Here is a 19,918-nt window from a genome sequence, read left to right on the forward strand (position 1 = left end):
GTTTTATTTCCTTCAGTTTAAGTTGATTTAATTTTATTTTGCCTCAGCAGTGACAGCAGCTCCGGTAAAGGGACAAATGATCCAGGGAAATCTCCAATGTGGAATCATTTGCCTGTAGTTTGATTTAAACTGAATGTTTCCAGCTTTATTTGTTGATGGCAGAGCAAAGCGCAAACAAAGGCTTGTGTGTTGGAAAGTGAATTAGTCCAGACTGTCTGCTTGCTGCCAACAGACTGTGATTTTTCATGTCTGATCTATTGACCTGTTTTGCTTTTAACAGGAAAAGATTTTGAAAACATTAAATGCTGTGCTGGAAGAGTAATTTAAAGTGTATTTTGGATTATTTTGATGTAATCCAGATATACAAACCTTTTTATTCTTTCTCTCTCAGTACACAGTTTGGAATTTTGTCCCCAAGAATCTGTTCGAGCAGTTTCGCAGGATAGCGAACTTCTATTTCCTCATCATCTTCCTTGTGCAGGTAAATTCACACACATCGGTTCAGCGAGTGCATGATTTCCTCCGTCAGCTGGTGATGAGTCATGTGTGACCTCAGCTCCTCTGCTGCACATATTCACGTGTGTGTGTGTGTGTGTGTTTGTGCATCAGTGGACGTGTCATTAACTCTAAGGACCCGGAGGTAGAGAGCTCTGCCTTGTGTTTTCATTTCAAAAAAACATAAAAATCAAATGTTGCACCCACATGTTTGGTAATATTTGTGTCGCTGCGTCCGGCCCAAAGCGCCGTGCTTTCACAGCGAATCACTCAGCCTGCGTAGACGATGGATTTGGCTTTCAGATGTTTCTGCTGTGGCCCTGATGCTCCAAAGAAATCAGCTTGGCTTTGTCTCAGTATTTGTCTTTTCACCCACTCAAGCTGTCAGTGAAACTGAAGACATCTTGTCCTGAAATCTGAAGGAAATGAGGGGTGAAGTGAAGGGGACGTTTTCTGAAATGGACAGTTTGAGCTTTTTGGGTCAAATTTATCTCAAGAGATTCCTAGAAACGTAATTTTTTACTCTGAAAAGCAAAAAATTTAGTTAGCATTAGGGATGCTCTAGTCATGTTTTTTGCTTTGGATACCGATCACTGATCTCTGCCGATCACCTGAATTGGTTGTTGATTTTTTGCAATAGTTAAAAATGCTGCTATGTGATCTGTCAAAATCAAAAAATTATCTGGCAATATTTTCACCTAATTAAGGTAAACCTGCAAAATACTTTCAGGCTCAATAGAGCAGCTACTCAGTCAAAAGGACAACTGAAAAACCTGTAAACTGAAAAACAGATGGAAATTATTCAGGTTGCTTTAATTGATCATGTGATTAATTGATTTATTGCTTTTTGCCTGACCACACACAAACCGATTTCATTCAGAGGTCAGATGTGAAACCTCAGTAAATCTCGAGACCAAGCGTGAGCTCAGAGTAAACAAACATGGCCGACCGGGAAGAAGCGACTGCGAGAAAAAACAAAGACGTCGCCAACGTCCACCGACCTTTCCCACATGGCAGCAGTTTTATTTTATAAATCCCTCCATGTTTCAGGATTCAGAAGAATGGATTAAAATCCCGCCTGAATGCATGCGACTGCTTTCTCCATACCGGAGCCATTTTGAAGACTTTTGTACCAAGCAGTAAATACATTTCACTAAGTGTGTTCATTCATTACTTTCCATCCTAAACATCTGTGGTCAGATTTCTTTGCATGGGTGGATTGAATGGGTTGTTACTGAACAACATCTGATGATAATTTCATGTCAAATCCACTATTAGGAACATGTTTACTTAGAAAATAAAATAGAAATGATATTTTCAATACTTATTTTACACCTTGCAGATCTTTTTAATGTAAAAGTGGCGATATGTGCAGCATTTAAAAACATTACATTGTCATATAATAAAAAAACAAACATAAAACACACATTACACCAATGTATGCAGACAATTCAATAATCAAGGAAGGGTTACAAAAATGTGGCACTAGCTTTGCAGGAAATTAAATAAGAGCTGGTGGTCGAGCAGCTCTGAAGAACCAGAAACTCACAACCTGTATTCTTTTTTTTTCAGTCACCTTCACTCTCATTTCCTGTTTCATAAACCACCTTCCTGCGCCCAGGACAGACAACTTTAAAAGCTAAACAAAAAAATCCTAGCCAAGGTTTTACATTTGCACTTACAGCTGGACTGTCACATTATTTTAGAAATTCACTTGAATTTAAAATCTAACATCTCTTTATCTAAAATCAAGTGATACTTTAGATCTAGTGATCTAAAGTATCACTTTAGATCTATCACTTTATATGTGTCCCATTTTATAGTTGGGACACATATAAAGTGTCCCAACTGTTGTTTTTGTTGGGACATTTCACTCGGCTGTGACCTCTTCAATGACTTTAAGAAAGCAGAATATAAACATGCATGTGCAGCCACTTCCTCAGCTGTGCAAGTTAACACTTGAGGGAAGTTTGTAGAGATTTCCTGTTTGATGCAGCAGCTGCTACTTTTCTTGCATTTCTGTCTCATTTGCGTGTGAAAGGTCACGCCCACCTCCGCTCCAATGACAGCGGCTCGCTGGGGCTCGCTGCTCCACGGCCCCGTTCACGTCTCCACTCCCATCATCTCTTTGTTTCTTTGCAGTTAATGATAGACACTCCAACTTCCCCAGTTACCAGCGGGCTGCCTCTCTTCTTCGTGATCACAGTTACAGCTATTAAACAGGTGAGAACAGAAGTAAACATTCGCTTCCTCTTGCTTGTGCCGAAAATGTGGAACTAAAACTAACTGCTTTATTTCACTATATTATTTGGTCTAGTTTGTTGTTCAAATATTTTAGCGCACTTAAAATGAGGAACTAATAAGTAGCAGGTTTTGCTGGACAGTAAGTCGTCCCAGAAGTTAAGTGATAATATAATGATAACGATGCAGTAATGGAAGAACACATTCTGAAAGATGAATTAACTTTAAATCCTATTAAACCTTTAGGAACTGTTAAATATGCTGAAGTTACTTTTCGTTTTTTCCGCAGGGCTACGAGGACTGGCTGAGGCACAAAGCGGACAACGAGGTGAACGGAGCTCCAGTGTTTGTGGTTCGCAGTGGGAGTCTGGTCCAGACAAGATCCAAAAATATCAGGGTGAGACTGCAAAAAAACAACAACACCATAACAAACATTTTTTATACCATTTATTTAAGTTGAGGTTCTGGTTCTGGTCTCCTCTGCATAAAATTTTTATGCTCCACTAATGTGGATCAAACTTCCAGAAAACTGCAAAACATCCGAAGCACTGACTCCCGTTAAAGGGGCAGTATTATGCAACGTTAACTTTTTTGATCTTTGCATCTTGTTATGATGTTATTCCCTCCTCATTAAGCAGACCTGGAGTCTGTTTATGGACTCTCCATGGCAACCATTCAGCTGTGCAAAACACCTGGATGGCCCTATAGACTAGCCAGCAGCAATTAGCAAACAGCTGGTGGAACCGCTGAGCTCATTATAGGAGCTACTGCTGAGTAACGCTGGTCAAAACGTTAAGGGTCAGTAGAGGACCCGTCTTGGTATGACGTCCTGAAGGCAGAGTTTCAGACAAAGCAGGTGCTTCTTAAAGAGACAGAGGCCCATTTTCAAGGAGTTAAATTATGAAGTAAAGTTTGTTTTAATTTGTGTTTATATATACAGCATTTTTATAACAAATGAAGGTGACTTAGTTACTTTATGGTGCTATAAAATGTCACTATGTGGCTGGAAAATCCATAACACTGCCCCTTTAAATCAAATCATGCTTTTGATTTAGATTAACGGAACTCAGATTGACTTTAGTCTGGATTATAATTTTATCACTTTATTTTGCCAGCGAAATGTAATGTTTTTTGTTCTGATTTGATCATTTAGATCATTTTTAACTTGTCTTTTCATTAGTCAACATTTCAGGTGAAACATTTTGCCTTTATATTATCTGTTAAAATACTTCTAATAAAAGCTAAAAGATTTGTGCAACAGGATTGAATCTTTGAGAACTATCGATGTATTTATCGTGATTTATGACACTGCAACACATTTCAACAGCGCAATAAGCACTGCACAACAGTGCAGTGAATAAAAAACCTTTCTCAATAAAAATATGGGATTGCACCAACCTTTGTTGTTGTTGTTTTACCTCCATATGTTCAGGTTGGGGACATTGTCCGTGTTGCTAAGGATGAGACGTTCCCAGCCGACCTGGTACTGCTGTCGTCGGACCGTGCGGACGGCACCTGTCACATCACCACAACAAGCCTTGATGGAGAAACCAACCTTAAGGTTTGTTTGCAGACTGTAATCAAATCAACATCTTTGCATCTGGTGCCGCTCAAATGAACGGGTCTGTCTTCTGGAAAACAAGTGTGGCGAACGCGAACGTGAGCTTCCGGTGTTTCAAAATAAAACATCACTGATGGAGTTCAGGTGATTTTAGTCTGTAACTCGGTAACGTTCATGATCCTCATCCTGCAGATTCATTTAATGCTCAAAACACAAACAACACTCACATGTTTCTGTGGGGGTTTTCATGGAAAAACACAAAATCTTCAGTGCAAAGCATTTAAAATGCATTTAAAACACACAACTGAAACCATAAATAAAATGGATTCTGATGCCTATACAGAAATTTGGCCTTTAACACAATGACAATTATCAAGCTCAGTTTAATCTACCGTGCAATTAATTAATTGATTGATTAATTGTGACTGCTCACCTAACAATATACCAACATTTATTTCCTTTTTTGGTCTCGTTTAAAAGACAAAAATGATTCCTACTTCACAAAAACTTTGTTCATGTATTTGTTAGTTGTCAATATGCTTGTACATTTATTTAAAAGCGTCTCTAATTTTCCATCAGTATTAAACTTTGTTTTGCTTGCAGACCCATTTTTCTGTGGCAGAGACGTCGGTGTGCCAGTCGGTGTCCCAGCTGGAGGCCTTGCACGCCGTGGTGGAGTGTCAGCAGCCAGAGGCCGACCTCTACAGGTCATTACGCTTTTATTTACGCGCCATTCTAAACGTGATCTACAGTATTTTATTTATACGTCATTCTACAGGCAGTCTATGCTTTAATTTATACATTTTATACGTAATCTACGCTTTTATCCACTCATCGATCTACTAGTGGTGCACCGATTGTTATCTAAATAAAAAAGCCTTATGATGGTAACCTGCTGCTGTGCATATTAGCTTTAATGCTAGTTGGTTTCTGTTTATTTATTCAGTAGAAACTGAGATTGATTACATGAAATGTATTTATTCACTAATATTTATTTTATTAGTTCAAAGTCAGGCGGGTTATTTAAATGTTTGTGTAAATGTAGAAGTGAAACAGTTTCAGAATGCCTTTCATGTTGCTTTATAAATAGTTATTTCTCCTCAGCCTGAAATTGTATTTTTTTTATTTTATTTGCATTTTCACTCGGTGGTAAAATGTGTTTTCTGTCTCCCAGGTTTGTTGGACGTGTAACCATCACGCATCAGGGTGAAGAGATCGTCCGGTAAGTTTTATCCAGTTACTCCTCTCTCTAAAGTTCAACAAATCAACCAGCCAGAGGTTGCAATTAGATCTTATTTCCTTAATTGGTTCTAATCACGGATCCGCAGGTGGAAAGTCTTTATTTTTTATTCTAATAGATGCAAAGAAATAACAAAAAACAAAGGGCTCCTGTCATTTTCTGTTCTATAAACATCTGAACTAATTACTGTTATATATTTGAGTTGATTGAAAACAAGATGGAGGTTAGAGAAACAAATATATTAAATCCTTTGTTTTCTTTTGGATTCTAAAGAACCTGCTTTACTCATTTGTGCTAAAGTCCTGAGGAAATAAACTAAGCCATAATTTTCAGTTTAGACTTCAAACCGTCGGCCCAGATCAACCTGATTGGTCGACTGTATTTCTACTGATTTCCAATTTATTGTACCAGCAGGAAATTCTAAAATAAATCAAAATAAGACTGAGATTAGGTTGATTGTAATTGTGATGCAGTAGAAAGAAGGTAAAAAGATGAAGCATCTCCGGATATTTGGCCCAAAATAATTGATAAAAACAATATCTAAGATTAACTGATTGCTTGGATGCATTTTTATGCTTTTGCAAGAGGAGACACTGAAAACCTCAAAGTAAGAATAAATGTGTTAATTAAAAATGTAAGAAAAAGAACATTTTTAATGCCACCACCACATGTTTTAGTGTGGACCAGATTTCTGTTCCTTCTGGTGAAGACAAAGAAATCATTTTCTGAGTCGTCTGTTGTTTTGTAATGGATCTAAATTCATAAATTCTGTTAAATCATTCTTGGTTACATCGACCTGTCCAGCGACTGCAGGTGGAAATTAGCATATTTTGTTACAACCTGGTGTTCAAATAAACAGTAATGCACAGTCAACTGATGGATGCTATTAAGGAGTTGTCTAAAGTGTCGCTTTTTAAAAGACTGTGTCGAGTGTGAGAAATGATCAAAGTCCAAACCTTGTTAAAAAGAGAGAACCAAACAGCTTTATTACATCTGGCCAGATGGAGAACCAAGAAGAGATCTGAGATCTGACTAGACAAAGGAATCACTTCTCTATATTTACTGTTTAATGCCCTTCGTACACAGACAGGGTGTCATCGCTGATATTCTAAAAAAGCTTATCAGATTAATACACTTAGTGAGAAAAATGCAACCTTTAGTTAAAAACCAGTTTCAGGCAGAATATTCTGTCTAATAATAATCACTCAGCCGTTGGGTCTGGTCTGTCACTGGAGGTTTGACAATTATTTACTGATCGCACTGGAGCAAACTAGTGAAGGCTAGAAGAGAAACAATGACTCTGTAAGTCTGAGTAAGATATAATAAACTGATTAAACATTGTAAGATTAACATTAAATAAACTTCTAATAAAAGTAAACATACTCTGGATAATTATTTTATTCCACAACTGATAACAAATCCAATTAGCATCTGTTTGATTTTGCTTAGCGTGTTTGTAACTTGTCTTTACTCCAGTCATGCCAACAAAAAGACAGAGAATAACATCTTTTAAACTCAAATCTGAAGCAAATTCAACACGTGAAATTTGCTACCAAAACTAGTTGTTTAACTGATTGTATCAAACCAGACCAATAAAAACCACGCCAACGTTTACGCCTTAGAGTGTGTCCAGCCTGCTGAGCCAGATTAGACCAACATTAAAGATAAATGGGGAAAACTTGTTTAGAATATCCTCTTCCTAAACCAGTTCTGTGGATTCGTGTTTACTCTGCTTTCTTTCGTTTTTAGACCGTTGGGTCCAGAGAACCTGCTGCTGCGAGGGGCCAGGTTGAAAAATACCAAAGAAATATTTGGTGAGTAAAACAAAATACATTGTCCCAGAAAAGAGAAGGAGAAATAAATAACTTTCTATATGATCAACATCAGTAAATAATATGTCTGAAAGAAAATTCAATGTATAGAATATTCACTGATGGCAGAAGAAAGACTTTAGCAGCTCAACCTCTCACAGCTGGCTAAGCTATTCTGGTGGCTTCACTCCCTCTTTGGTTGCCTAGCAACAACATGCTGGGTAAGAAGCAGCTTCAAGTTCCCCCTAACTCTGGTTACCTAGCAACGGCCTGCTGAGTAACTAGCGCAGCAGCAGCTTCAGGTTTCTCCACAGCGCCTCCTAACTGCTTTAAATAAAAAAACAACCCAGTGGAGAGAAAACTGGGAGGTCAAATTAGGAAATATTTCAGATATTTAAAACAAAGCAATACTTATCAATATCGACTGATATGACACTCTTATTATGTGAGCGATGTTATCTGGTGTTTTTTGACCGTTTTGTTGGTGTAATGACCTGGACCTGTTGTGCTGTTGCAGGTGTGGCCGTTTATACGGGGATGGAATCCAAGATGGCGCTCAACTACAAGTGCAAGTCCCAGAAACGCTCAGCTGTGGAGAAGTATGGCGCTTTCTTTCTTCCTGGCTGACTGGGGAAGTGTTTCTGTTGGAGGCCTGGTAAACACTGAAACCGCTGTTCCCTGGCAGGTCGATGAACTCCTTCCTGATCATCTACCTGGTCATCCTGCTGTCGGAGGCGATCCTCAGCACCATCCTGAAGTACGCCTGGCAGTCCGAAAACAAGTGGAACGAGCCTTTCTACAACCAGAAGACCGAGCAGGAGAGAAACAGCAGCCCGGTCAGTCTGACCAACCACAGAACGCCTCTAGTTTCACATTCTCCACTTGTGTCACCAAAACACACCAGACCTGTTTTAATTCTGATTAGATGTGATCAAACCTCCCAGCACACAGAGCAGATTCAGTGATGATAAAGTATAAAACCGTCTCTGCTTGTGGAAGACCCAATATTCAGACAATCATAATTTTTAATTTATTGATTTCAGATTACACTCCAAAGTATTTTTGTTTTCTTTTAGAAATAATTGTATTTTATTCAAGTTTGATTGTATAAAGTTGATTTTTGTTGCGGTTGTCTCATAATCAGTTTTCTTTTTTCGCTCCTCACAAACAGTAATTAACTTCATATTGGGAATTATCAGGGATTTTCTTTTTTCTTTCCTTTTTGTTTTTTATTTGTTTCTTTAGTTATTTTCTGTAGTTCTTTCTTTTCTTTTCTTTTTCTCTTTTTGTTTTCTCATTTTTTTAATTTCATTTTCTTTTTTCTTTATTTTTAACTTTTTAGTTTTTTCTGTTTCTTATTTCTTTTGTTTTTCTGTGACTTTCCTTTCTGTCTTTTCTCTTTATTTTGTTTTCATTTTCTATTTTCTTCTTCCTTTATTCTTTAGTTTTGGTTTCTTTTTTGTTTTTTTTCTCAGTGCGTCTTTTTATCATGTTTCTAACAAATTAAATTTTCTCTTGTCCTTCTCCAGATCCTTCAGTTCATCTCAGACTTCCTGGCGTTCCTGGTTCTCTATAACTTCATCATTCCCATCTCGCTCTACGTTACCGTGGAGATGCAGAAGTTTCTGGGCTCGTTTTTCATTGGCTGGGATATGGACCTGTACCACGAGGAGAGTAACCAGAAAGCTCAGGTCAACACGTCTGACCTCAATGAGGAGTTGGGACAGGTATGAAAAAGAAAAAGATTAAATTTAGAAATGTTTCCATCCAGGATCCCAGGATCTGAATGTTAATATGAGCTGACGCCAATATTTTCCAGTCCATCACTAATTTATTTTTACATTTAGTTTCTTTTAAACCAAAACATTGTAGAGAATTACAGGACAGCTTCAGCTTTTCACACACATCTTAAATTTAACTTTTTAGTAAAGGAAAAATGTTGAACCAAAGGAAATAATCTGAGTTTGTTGCAGATTATATGTTAGCATGTTCAATGAAATTAGCTGTTTACTGCTAATTTTATTGGATTATTTAATTTGAAACAAAAAAAAAATGCTGTGTTACAAGTGAAATAATTTACCAATTGAATTAACAGTTTTTCATCAAAATTAGGGAATTATTAACTTAAAAAAAGCTCCTATATCTTGCTGAAAAGTTACTTCTAAGTTAGTTTTAATTTATCTCAAGTCTACTAAAACATTTACATTAGAAACTTGACCAAAAATAATCTGTTGAAAAAACAAGATTATTTAACTGTTGCAGGAAACTCCAACAAGCAATCCTCCCATAAAAGGGCTTCATCGTTTGGCCGGTTATGATTGTTTATTTTGCAGCTGCTAAATTGATCCTGAAATCAAACAATGATTTTGTCAGTTTGACTTAATTTTCAAGTAAGATAATGATAATAATGGTGTAATAGTAATGCAAGTTCGTGCTCTCATACAGAACGCACCACACGTTTTAAATGTCCAAAATAAAACACAACAACCAAAAACAATAAATAACAAGGAAGTAAAAACAACTGAAACCATAAATAAAACGGATTCCTAAGGATAATTTATTGTGATTTTTGTTTTTTTCCTCCCTGCAGGTTGAATATTTGTTTACAGACAAGACGGGTACGCTAACAGAAAATGAAATGCGGTTCCGCGAGTGTTCGATAAACGGCATCAAGTACCGGGAGATAAACGGCAGACTGTTACCAGAGGGGATGACGGGGGATTCGCCAGGCGGTTCTGCACCTCAGCTGGTAATTCACATCAATAACCGCTGCACACAACTGTTTTTATAGCTCAAGTGAAAATATGAAAACTGATTTCTTCAAGGCAGAATTTTCCTTCTCTCTGTACTAAAGCATCCAGATTTCTCTCTGTTTTCATTTAGTCTCATTCAATGAATCAGAATATTATGGAGAAAGTTAATTTATTTCAGTAACTCAAGTCATTGAGATGATTCTTTTAAGACTTTTTTCATAATGATAATTAGGTTAAGGTATAATTTTTAGAATTAGGACATTTTTATTGCAGAAATATGAGCATAATAAAAATTATATTTAAAATCTGCTCACTGGTTATTTTCGAGAGATGCACTTAATCTGACAAAGGAACGTCATCCTAATTTATTATCTCCTAAATAAACAAAAGTATTGTAACCTGGTCCTGATACAAGTTAGAGAAGTAAAATCTGCATTTTTTAAAATATTTTTGTTTTTTGAAAAGAAAGCGGAAAATAAAAATAGAAAAATCGGGTCTGACATGAATAAAATCTTTGTTTCTAGCTCTTAATCCATATCAGAATGTTGTAGCTTTAAATGCTGTTAACTGATTTATTCTCCATTCTTTTTGTGTATATGTCGTTTTTTTTTTCTGAATCAGTGATTTAAATATAATTTAGCCAACACATTGTTTATTCAGATTCTGGTTCCCCATCATGGCTGATTAATTTGCACTAAAGTAATCTGCTTGTTCTGCACAAGTTACAGAACAAGATGTGAAATCTGTCCCTTTTTCTCCACTATGTTTCCGTCCAGATAAGTGAGGAGTTATTATTCCTCAAGGCCGTGTCACTGTGTCACACCGTCCAAATCAGCTACAACCAGTCAGAGTCCTGGCTGGGAGGGGATCCGTTCTCCCACACCAACAGTTTCTCCTTCAGCCACATGGAGTACTACGCCTCCTCGCCGGATGAGAAGGCGTTGGTCGAGGCAACGAAGAGGTGAACAACTTTAAACTAATCTTTGTTCGGATATTTACTGCCTTACAGGGGAGAATAATATGTAAAATCAACTTTGTTTGAGCTTCTGTCTCACAAAGCAGCTGTCCCATACAACTACCCCAATTGGCTCCTCCAGACTAGTGGCAGCAGCAGTTAGCAAACATCTGATAGAACTGTGCATCTGCTGAGAACCATTTCTCATTGAAACGTTCCTCAGAACTGTTTTAAACGGCATAAAGACGCACTGAAAGTGTCAGAAAGAGTAGGAGCTTCTCAAAGAGACAGAGGCCAATTTTAAGGCAAATTTCTGTTCACATTGTGCATGTTTTTGTTTTTCTACATCTGCTGTAAACATCCCAAGCTTAAAAACCATTTTCTGGCAATAAGTTAATGTTTTGTTTTTTTTTCGTTTCAAAATCCTCTCAAATGTTAAGTCACATTCCACTGGCACTTCGCCGTTACCTAGCAACCCCGGCTAAGCCAAGCACGTCACCTAGCAACACAAGCTGAGCCCAACCACTTTTGGCTGCTGGAGAAGAACAAGAGTTTTATTGTTGACTTACCATCCAGAAACCAGTTGCTGCATTCTTGTTGGTTGTGCAGCAGGCTCCACCTCTACTTTTCAAAGAAAAGGCTGTATAATTGCACGTGTTTGCGGCCATTTTCAGGTGCGAGTGTAAACGTACAGTTGGGGGGCGTGGCCTGCTTCAGATTATTAGGATTTAAAGTAACAAGACTCTGTAAAACAATTTATTCTAAAAGATCAAACTAAAAAAATATTATGCAAAGTATGTAATGAACATGTTTAGCCCATAACCGATCCTAACCTGTTGAACGAAGGATAAGATGTTACCCTTAAGTCCTGTTTGGCATTTATAGCATTTCTGTAAAAACTGACAGTTACCTGATTGTGCTATAAAATTTATTGTGATAAAATATGTGCCTGCAACATTCACAGTGCTGCTTAAAAATATAACCCGGCTTTATATTTATTACCATAATGCGTTTGAAAAATGTTTAGTTTCATTATAGTTCCCTTTCCTGGCCTTTAAATGAAGCAGCTATGCTGCTCAGGCTAGTCGACTAAAACACACGATGTCTTTATTTAACGGCCTGAAATGAAATATGTGACTCTTAACCTTTGACATGAAGCCAAACTTCATCTTATGCCTGCCGTTTTTTTAAATGTGTTGGATACAAGCAGAGACTGGAGCTTTTACCGCAGCCTGGTGTTCAGTCACTTCTTCATGTTGGTGCCACAGAAATTTAATGCTGGCAGTAATTTGTTGGAGAGTCTGGAGACCCGAGCAGCCGGCCTGCGGCAGAAACATATAAATAAATAACGTTTCGTAAAATGTTTATTGGTACTACAGGAATCAAAACTGTTTTTTTCTTTTCTTGTGTTTTCAATATTTTGTAAAGAGCTTCAGATCTTTGAGGGTGAAAAGCCTCCTTGTCATCACCCTATTTTTTATCTTTTAGGACTTTGGCTAGGCCACTTCTGAAACCTTTAAAGTACTTCCAGTCACATGAAAGCAGGCGTGCAATAATTTTATAATTAATTTACTGACATTTGAAATTGTTGACATTTATTTGGGATAATCATGGATATGCTTTTTTTTTCTTCCTTTTTTAACTTAAAGGCCAGAAACTGCAGCATTGTTCCTCCTGATTGGGATACTTCAAACACTTCTGTCTGTTAATGAGTCTCAGATTAAGTTTTACTGCCTCCTTTTCAGGATTGGCGTGACGTTCACAGGCTGCAACGGGGACACCATGGAAATAAATACATTTGGGAAATCTGAAAAGTAAGCCGACATCTCAACCTCACAGCCGATCAAAACGGATCAATTCGGTTTAATTGTTTTGCACCAATTCACAACACACGTCGTCTCACGGGAAAAAAGGCAATTAAATCATACAGATCAATATTTTCAGTTTTAAATTTTGATCTGATCTAAATTTACAGTTTTTAGGATTATAATTTTTTATGTTGTAGATCTGAAACTGACCGCCAACTAATTTATTAATTGATTAATCGTTAACTTGAGAATAGACTCAAAAAAGGCCTTTTGCTGAGATAACGTGTCAGAGCAGTAATTAAGTGAAAACTGCACAGAAACATTTATATTTAGTATTTTAGATACAATAAAAAACATTTGTTGTTGAGTATGTTGTACCCAGAAGTTTAACTTCAGTCATTTTAAATTCTGTAAAACAAATCTAAAGGAATTGTTTTTTTATTGGATTTTAGTCAATAATATGTTTATTGGTTGCTTTATTTCTATCTTTTAATGTATTTCTAATATTACACAAACAGGTTTAAGTGGTTAAATGAAAAATTTGCAGCATGTGCCTTTTTTACGTATTCGATTAATCGTCAGAATAATTTATTATTATTTTCTGTTTTTGGCCAGATATCGTCAGTAACATCCCGTTTCTCTGCCTCAGGTATAAACTGCTCCATGTGTTGGAGTTTGATCCAAACCGCAGGAGGATGAGCGTCATACTGCAGACTCCCTCAGGTAACGTTAACCTGCTTCAGCCACAAACCGTTAAGGAGACAGGAAAATAACAGACCAGGCAGCGTAATGTGTTCATAAATGTGTTTTTGTCTTTTTTTGTTTCCCTTCAAGGAGGGAAAGTGATTTTCACAAAGGGTGCAGAGTCGGCCATCTTGCCTTTCGCCACGACTGGAGAGATTGAAAAAACCAGGCTGCATGTGGACGAGTTTGCTTTGGTGGGAAATTATCTTTCTCATTCAACTGACATGTCTGTGTTTGTCCTGGGCTGCAACTAAAAACTAGCGATTAATCGATTAATCGATAAAAGCAAAAGGCAGATTTGACAGATTTTTATTTAAGGCTTTTTTAAATACAATATTAGAAATACATTAAAATATTTCATTAAATACTTCAGTTCATTTTTTTAAGTGAGAAAATAAACATTTTATTGTCTAAAATTAATTTAGTGGATGCATCTGCAGCTAAAAATAATTTTAACAACATGTGAAAAGCTCTTTCTGCTTCATTTCACATCGATGCAGTGTATTGATTAGTCTAATAATCTGTTGATTATTTTGATTAACGGTGATTCACTGTAATCTTTTTTTTAAGTGAGTGAAGTTTTTGATAGAACTTTACAAAGTTGTTTTAAAAATGTCTTCTTTTTTGTCTTAATTGTTGCTCTGAGTTTATTATTCTCTCTGCAAATGGCCTTTTTTTAAATCTCCAATCAATGATTAATCGCTTACTAAATTCAATCAATCAATTCAACATGATTAATCCGCTTTATCGTTTCATTCCCATATGAGCAACGTTGGAGTATAACAATTATCCACTCACTTTATTATCTTTTATGAAAGTAAATGTTTCAAAATCACACACTTAAAATCTAAAGATTTTTATTTCTGAGTCTTTTAAACCTTTAAACTCGAATGTGAATATTTGACTGTTGAGTCGGGCCTCTGTTGTTTCTGTGTGTAAGCCTGGCGTTTAGAGATGATACAGTCTTTAATTTATGCTCTGGCGCTCTTCTCACACACACACACACACACACACACACACACACACGTCGGTCTTCCACATCATATCATCAGATGTGATCAGATCCCTTTCTGGGTTGAGTTGTGATCATCAAGCCTTCAGGCGCTTCGCTGAATTAAACCCAAGCTGTGATAATTTGAGAATTTTTCTCCTCTTTTCTCCTCCGTTATGAATCACGTCTCATCTGCATCTCCTTCACTTGATTTTTGCCCTTTGACGTGGAGCAACCTTACCGTCTTAATTCATGTTTAAAAATAAATACGTGCCTTTGTTCTTTTTACTCTCTATCTAACCTGTTTTCATTCGTCTCTTTGTTCGGCTGCAGAAAGGTTTGCGTACCCTCGTTATCGCTTGCCGCCACTTCAGTCCGGAGGAGTACATCGTTGTGAACAAGCGGCTGATGTTGGCTCGCACGGCTCTGCAGCGGCGTGAGGAGAAACTGCAGCAAGCTTTCACCTTCATCGAAAACAATCTGCACCTCCTGGGAGCGACTGGCGTCGAAGACAAGTACGGAGATTTTCAACCTGATTCCAAACAGTGTTGCTGCTGCTGCAAACACATTTTACAGTGAACATAAATATCCCATTCAACAGAAATGAAAAGGATCGAGTTTAATAAAACTGATCTTGGCAATCTGATTAGAAATTTGCCAGTTAATCAGCCAGAGATCAGGACTTGAACGTATATTTTCTTGAAAATTCAACACCAGACTGAACACATCTTAATAAATTTGCTCTTAAATTTTGGTTCCTCTCATTATAAATCAGAGTTTTCCCGTTTCAGCCGACCTTTGATCCCATAAAAGCCTTGCAGTGATCCCAGTTGGCCTGGCTGCACTTTAACCTCACTTTATATAATTAGGAAAAGTCACAACACCAAACAGATCAGCGTGATTCCAGTATGAAACCTGGTATGATTAAAAACTCCAGACACTTGATTGAAGTTGACTTATTAACACCTATTATACAGTTTCTAATCACTGTCTGGATGTAACTGCTGCTGTGTGTGTGTGTGCGTGTGTGTGTGCGTGTGTGTGTGTGTGTGTGTGTGTGTGTGTGTGTGTGTGTGTGTGTGTGTGTGTGTGTGTGTGTGTGTGTGTGGGTTTGTGTGTGTATCCACTCACCATCTGCTCCTAAGCCTCAGCTCTTCACACTTTGTTTATCTCTGCTCTCTCTTCCCGGTCTCTCTCGGTCACCATCAAAGGCTCTTATGTTATGAAAGTCATGACTAATATTTCCTTCAGTTTTCAGGCTAATTTGAAAAATAAAAAAACAGCGGCTGATATGAAAAGTCTCTGCGTGTAATAGAAAGTGTCCTTATTCCCTCAAGGAACATTAGTGAGTTGTAGAGGAACTGAACGTCTCTTGGCTTTTTCCTCACATGAGGAATATTCTGTACAGGATTCACACAGCGGCTTGAAATCCTTGAAAATTCTGGAAACATTTTGTTATAAGTGGGGGAAAAAATGCCAGCGGGTCTTGAACTTTTCCATTATTGTTGAGCAATTATTTACGGAGAACAAGCTTCTGTTTCTTGCTGAAAAGTTGTTTGTAATTGGGCCTTTCGCAATAAATCAATTAATCACATAAATTAAAACGAGTGCAATAACGTCCGTTTGCATGATTTAATTTTTTCTAAAAACTCCTGAAAAGTTACTTGTCAGTTACTTTTGTCTTGATAGTCAGGTGTTTGAGATGTGTGTAAGAAAAACATTTAAAAACATGAAATTCTTATATTTTAGTCTGTATTGTTGCTGCTGTAAAATGCAAAGTTCTATAACAAGATTTCACAGTAGTAAATGATATATTATTGTGAACGGAACCCGTGTTCTTTAGTTCATTTGTTTTGTTTTTAAATCCCCAAAGTGTGTTGCTGGAAAAGTTTGAAAACTCGATTTGAAAATGTTTGGAAAGTGCACAAAGTCCCTGCGCGATGTACGCTGAACACGTTCTCCTCCTTGTGCCGCTCAGGCTGCAAGACAAAGTCCCGGAGACGATCGAAGTCCTGCGTCTGGCGGGAATCAAAGTATGGGTGCTGACGGGGGACAAACACGAGACGGCGGTCAGCGTCAGCTTGTCGTGCGGCCATTTCCACCGAACCATGAACATCCTGGAGCTTCTGGAGCAGCGCTCCGACAACGAGTGTGCAGAGCAGCTCCGCCGGCTGGCAAGAAGGTGCCTGCATTTCCTTCTACTATTATTATTGTTTATTATTTTAGTAAATCAGAAATACAGGCAGGTTTTTATGTTTTTTAATCAGGTTTGAAGGAGATTACATAGGTAATTTTACAATGACAACACTAATTTCATGCCTCCTGTTGGGGATTTTATTTAACAAGCTAAGCTGTAACTAACTGCTTTTTTTCTAGTAATTTCAATTAGAGCTGAGCGATAAATCAATTGGATCAGTTGATTGAATTTTTGGTTTTTGAAGGTTTAATTTTTTGAAAATCTTGTTTGTTTCTTTGTTTGTTTGTTTTTTTTCACCAATGCGCTCCGTGGGTTTCATAGTTCAGAGTGATGCTAGGGCGGCCATCTTTGTTTGTTTTACCGCTTCTGTTTTTTCGAAACATTTTAACTCGTGTCTCTATGATGGAATATTAGGGCCAGGGTAAAATATGAAGTCAAAACGTCACAAAAATGCAATCATAGTAAAATAAGAATAAAGTCATATGACAAAAAACTCTAAATAGCATAAGAATAAAGTCAGAATTACCACAATAAAGTTGTAACTTCATAAGAACTGGAACACAAAAAAAATTTAAATGAGTAATACTTAGAAAAATATTTAGACTTTTAACACGTCAGTAGCAGGACTTTAAAATAATTAAACAAAATTGTCTATTTTGAGGACTGATCTCATCAAATACTGATAAGTCTAAACTTTTATCTCATTAAAACAACTTTTATCACATTTTTTCTGTTAAAATTGTGTATTTTCTTTGCTAATTTTATGAATTTATTCTCATAATTAAACAAAAATTCTTGTTGCCCTAAAAGGATGATTAAAATTAAAACCACTTTTTAAAAAATATTTTTAATAATTTCTTGTTTCCAAAAGAAAAAAGAAAAACATAAAAATTGTATTCAGATTGGGAAGAAATGTGAGATTTATTTCTTGAGCTGCATCACGCAGCCCGAGTTCCAAGACCCAAAATGCACAAAATGTCTGCAGTTCCAACTTGGTGATGAACAGGAATAACATTCGGTATTAAAATATTATTTTCTGATGAGTGAACAGTAGAATCCAGCATATCAATATTTCTGACTCACTTCCTGTCCTGCTTCGTGTGTGCCGCTGTCTTCCTCGTCTTCGTCTGCAGGATTAATGAAGACCACGTCATCCAGCACGGCTTGGTGGTCGACGGCGCTAGTCTGTCGTTAGCATTGAGGGAACATGAGAAGCTATTTATGGAAGTGTGTAAAAACTGCTCAGCTGTTCTCTGCTGCCGCATGGCCCCGCTGCAAAAAGCAAAGGTAAACAGAGACTTCCCCGAGCTGCAGGAAGAAACTCCAGATTAACTCAGATTATGAATTATGGCTAAATTACACGTTAGTCTCACTGACTCAAATGTTCTGCAGCTTAAATTGGTGAATCTCATCATGTTTTCTGGAGCCACTTGTTGCTGAAACTTGTTCTAATCTCATATTGTTAGTTTTTTTTCTGTTTAAAGAAAAAAAAAACAGCAACATTGTAAAACAGGAACTGCTGTGTTAACTTTGTTCAATGTAAAAAATGGATGATAAATAGATTTTAATTGAATTAAATGTTTATTAAATAAGTTTTTGTTTTTTTTTCACTAATTGATCCCTTGGGTTTTCGTAGTTCAGAGTGATGTCAGGGCGGCCATCTTGTCTTACAGCTTTTGTTTATTTGAACTTTTAATTCAGTTCAATTCTATAACAAAATATAAGGGTTAGGCAAATGTTTTACTTTTTTTTTTTTTTTTTTTTCAGGTTGTTCGTCTGCTAAAGACTTCTCCAGAGAAACCAATAACATTAGCTGTTGGGGACGGAGCCAATGACGTCAGTATGATACAGGAAGCTCACGTAGGCATAGGTAAACACACACACACACACACACACACACACACCTAAACCAGAAGCCCGACCTGAAGCTGTACTGTAGACGTCTGAGCTGTTCCTGCCCAAACCCCCAGGCATCATGGGAAAGGAGGGTCGTCAGGCCGTGAGAAACAGTGACTATGCAATCGCCAGGTTCAGGTTCCTGGCCAAACTCCTGCTGGTCCACGGCCACTTCTACTACATTCGAATTGCTACTCTTGTACAGTACTTTTTCTACAAGGTAGGATTTACCAACACTGTTCCCCCTGCTTCCATTTTAGTGGCTCTAAATTAAAAACATTTATAATAATCTGTTTTCTCTCCAGTATGTCTGAATATGATTTTTCACTCTGTTTTTTCTAGAATGTGTGTTTTATTACGCCACAGTTTTTATACCAGTTCTTCTGCTTGTTTTCACAACAAGTAAGTATTTACTCTTCTGTTTCTAACTATATTTCCATTGACATCTAGTTTATTTTTCCTAATTTTTAAAGTACGTAAGGCTCCATTCACACCAGCCCTGTTAAGTTTGCTTTAATCAAACTCTAGTTGGTTTGTCTAAAAGTTTGAGGAAGAGTGAATCAAACTTTGGTCCGCCTACAAACCTCGGTTCAGTTGAAGTGAACTCTGACACGGTTCGAATTCATGCGTGTCGCCATAAATCAGTCAATCACATGATCAATTAAAATGAGCTCAATGGTTTTTTTAGTAAAGCGATGCTCCCATTTATTTTTGAAAAACCGCCATTTTGAGGTACTTGGTTTGCACTTCCTGCCTCTTTTGCCTGTTTTCCTCGTCTAAGCAGAATGATCATTACTTTTTTAAAATGATATTTTGGCTACAGAGACTTCATAATCCATTTTATTTATTGTTATTTTGGATATTTAAAATGTCCACTTCAAATGTTCTTTAGAAATTTTTTTTATTTTTATTTTTGAATAGTATACTTGCATTAATTTTATTAATCAGCCATTATTATTATTGATTAGTTGAATATGGTCTCAAAAAAACAGTATTATTGTTTATTGTGATAATTTCTGGGACAGTTTATCATCCAGCAAAATTATTGTGAGAGACCTACTTATGTGAAGACCAGTCATTTTCCAGTCTGCTGGACTACAGCGCACGGCATCCTGGGTAAATTCAACCAAAACAAACACTTGAGTCTAACTTTAGCGGGAGAAATCCTACAACTGCTGAAATCTGTCACTACTCAATTTTTGTTACATTTTGTGAAGGAGTGTTTT

General features: G+C 37.0%; 1 protein-coding gene across 6 annotated transcripts in view; it reads left to right on the forward strand.

The window, feature by feature from the left end:
* atp11b (ATPase phospholipid transporting 11B (putative)) overlaps positions 1 to 19,918 on the forward strand; it is a 60,716-nt gene that overhangs the window by 12,374 nt on the left and 28,424 nt on the right. For all 6 annotated transcript variants that reach the window (XR_006371973.1, XM_044130057.1, XM_044130058.1 and 3 more), the window contains 21 exons: positions 392 to 481; positions 2,638 to 2,718; positions 3,026 to 3,133; positions 4,169 to 4,297; positions 4,901 to 5,004; positions 5,472 to 5,519; positions 7,287 to 7,351; positions 7,866 to 7,947; positions 8,034 to 8,184; positions 8,878 to 9,075; positions 9,939 to 10,097; positions 10,878 to 11,062; positions 12,802 to 12,870; positions 13,514 to 13,587; positions 13,699 to 13,802; positions 14,933 to 15,114; positions 16,578 to 16,781; positions 17,930 to 18,083; positions 18,564 to 18,666; positions 18,767 to 18,912; positions 19,035 to 19,094. Coding sequence is in view for 5 of the 6 variants with exons in the window: in XM_044130057.1 (XP_043985992.1) it covers positions 392 to 481; positions 2,638 to 2,718; positions 3,026 to 3,133; positions 4,169 to 4,297; positions 4,901 to 5,004; positions 5,472 to 5,519; positions 7,287 to 7,351; positions 7,866 to 7,947; positions 8,034 to 8,184; positions 8,878 to 9,075; positions 9,939 to 10,097; positions 10,878 to 11,062; positions 12,802 to 12,870; positions 13,514 to 13,587; positions 13,699 to 13,802; positions 14,933 to 15,114; positions 16,578 to 16,781; positions 17,930 to 18,083; positions 18,564 to 18,666; positions 18,767 to 18,912; positions 19,035 to 19,094 (2,496 nt within the window). In the remaining variant the exon portion in view is untranslated. The remainder of the gene's footprint in view (positions 1 to 391; positions 482 to 2,637; positions 2,719 to 3,025; positions 3,134 to 4,168; positions 4,298 to 4,900; positions 5,005 to 5,471; positions 5,520 to 7,286; positions 7,352 to 7,865; positions 7,948 to 8,033; positions 8,185 to 8,877; positions 9,076 to 9,938; positions 10,098 to 10,877; positions 11,063 to 12,801; positions 12,871 to 13,513; positions 13,588 to 13,698; positions 13,803 to 14,932; positions 15,115 to 16,577; positions 16,782 to 17,929; positions 18,084 to 18,563; positions 18,667 to 18,766; positions 18,913 to 19,034; positions 19,095 to 19,918) is intronic.

This window comes from Gambusia affinis, linkage group LG10, assembly GCF_019740435.1.
Source record: "Gambusia affinis linkage group LG10, SWU_Gaff_1.0, whole genome shotgun sequence".
Classification (NCBI taxonomy): Eukaryota; Metazoa; Chordata; class Actinopteri; order Cyprinodontiformes; family Poeciliidae; genus Gambusia; species Gambusia affinis.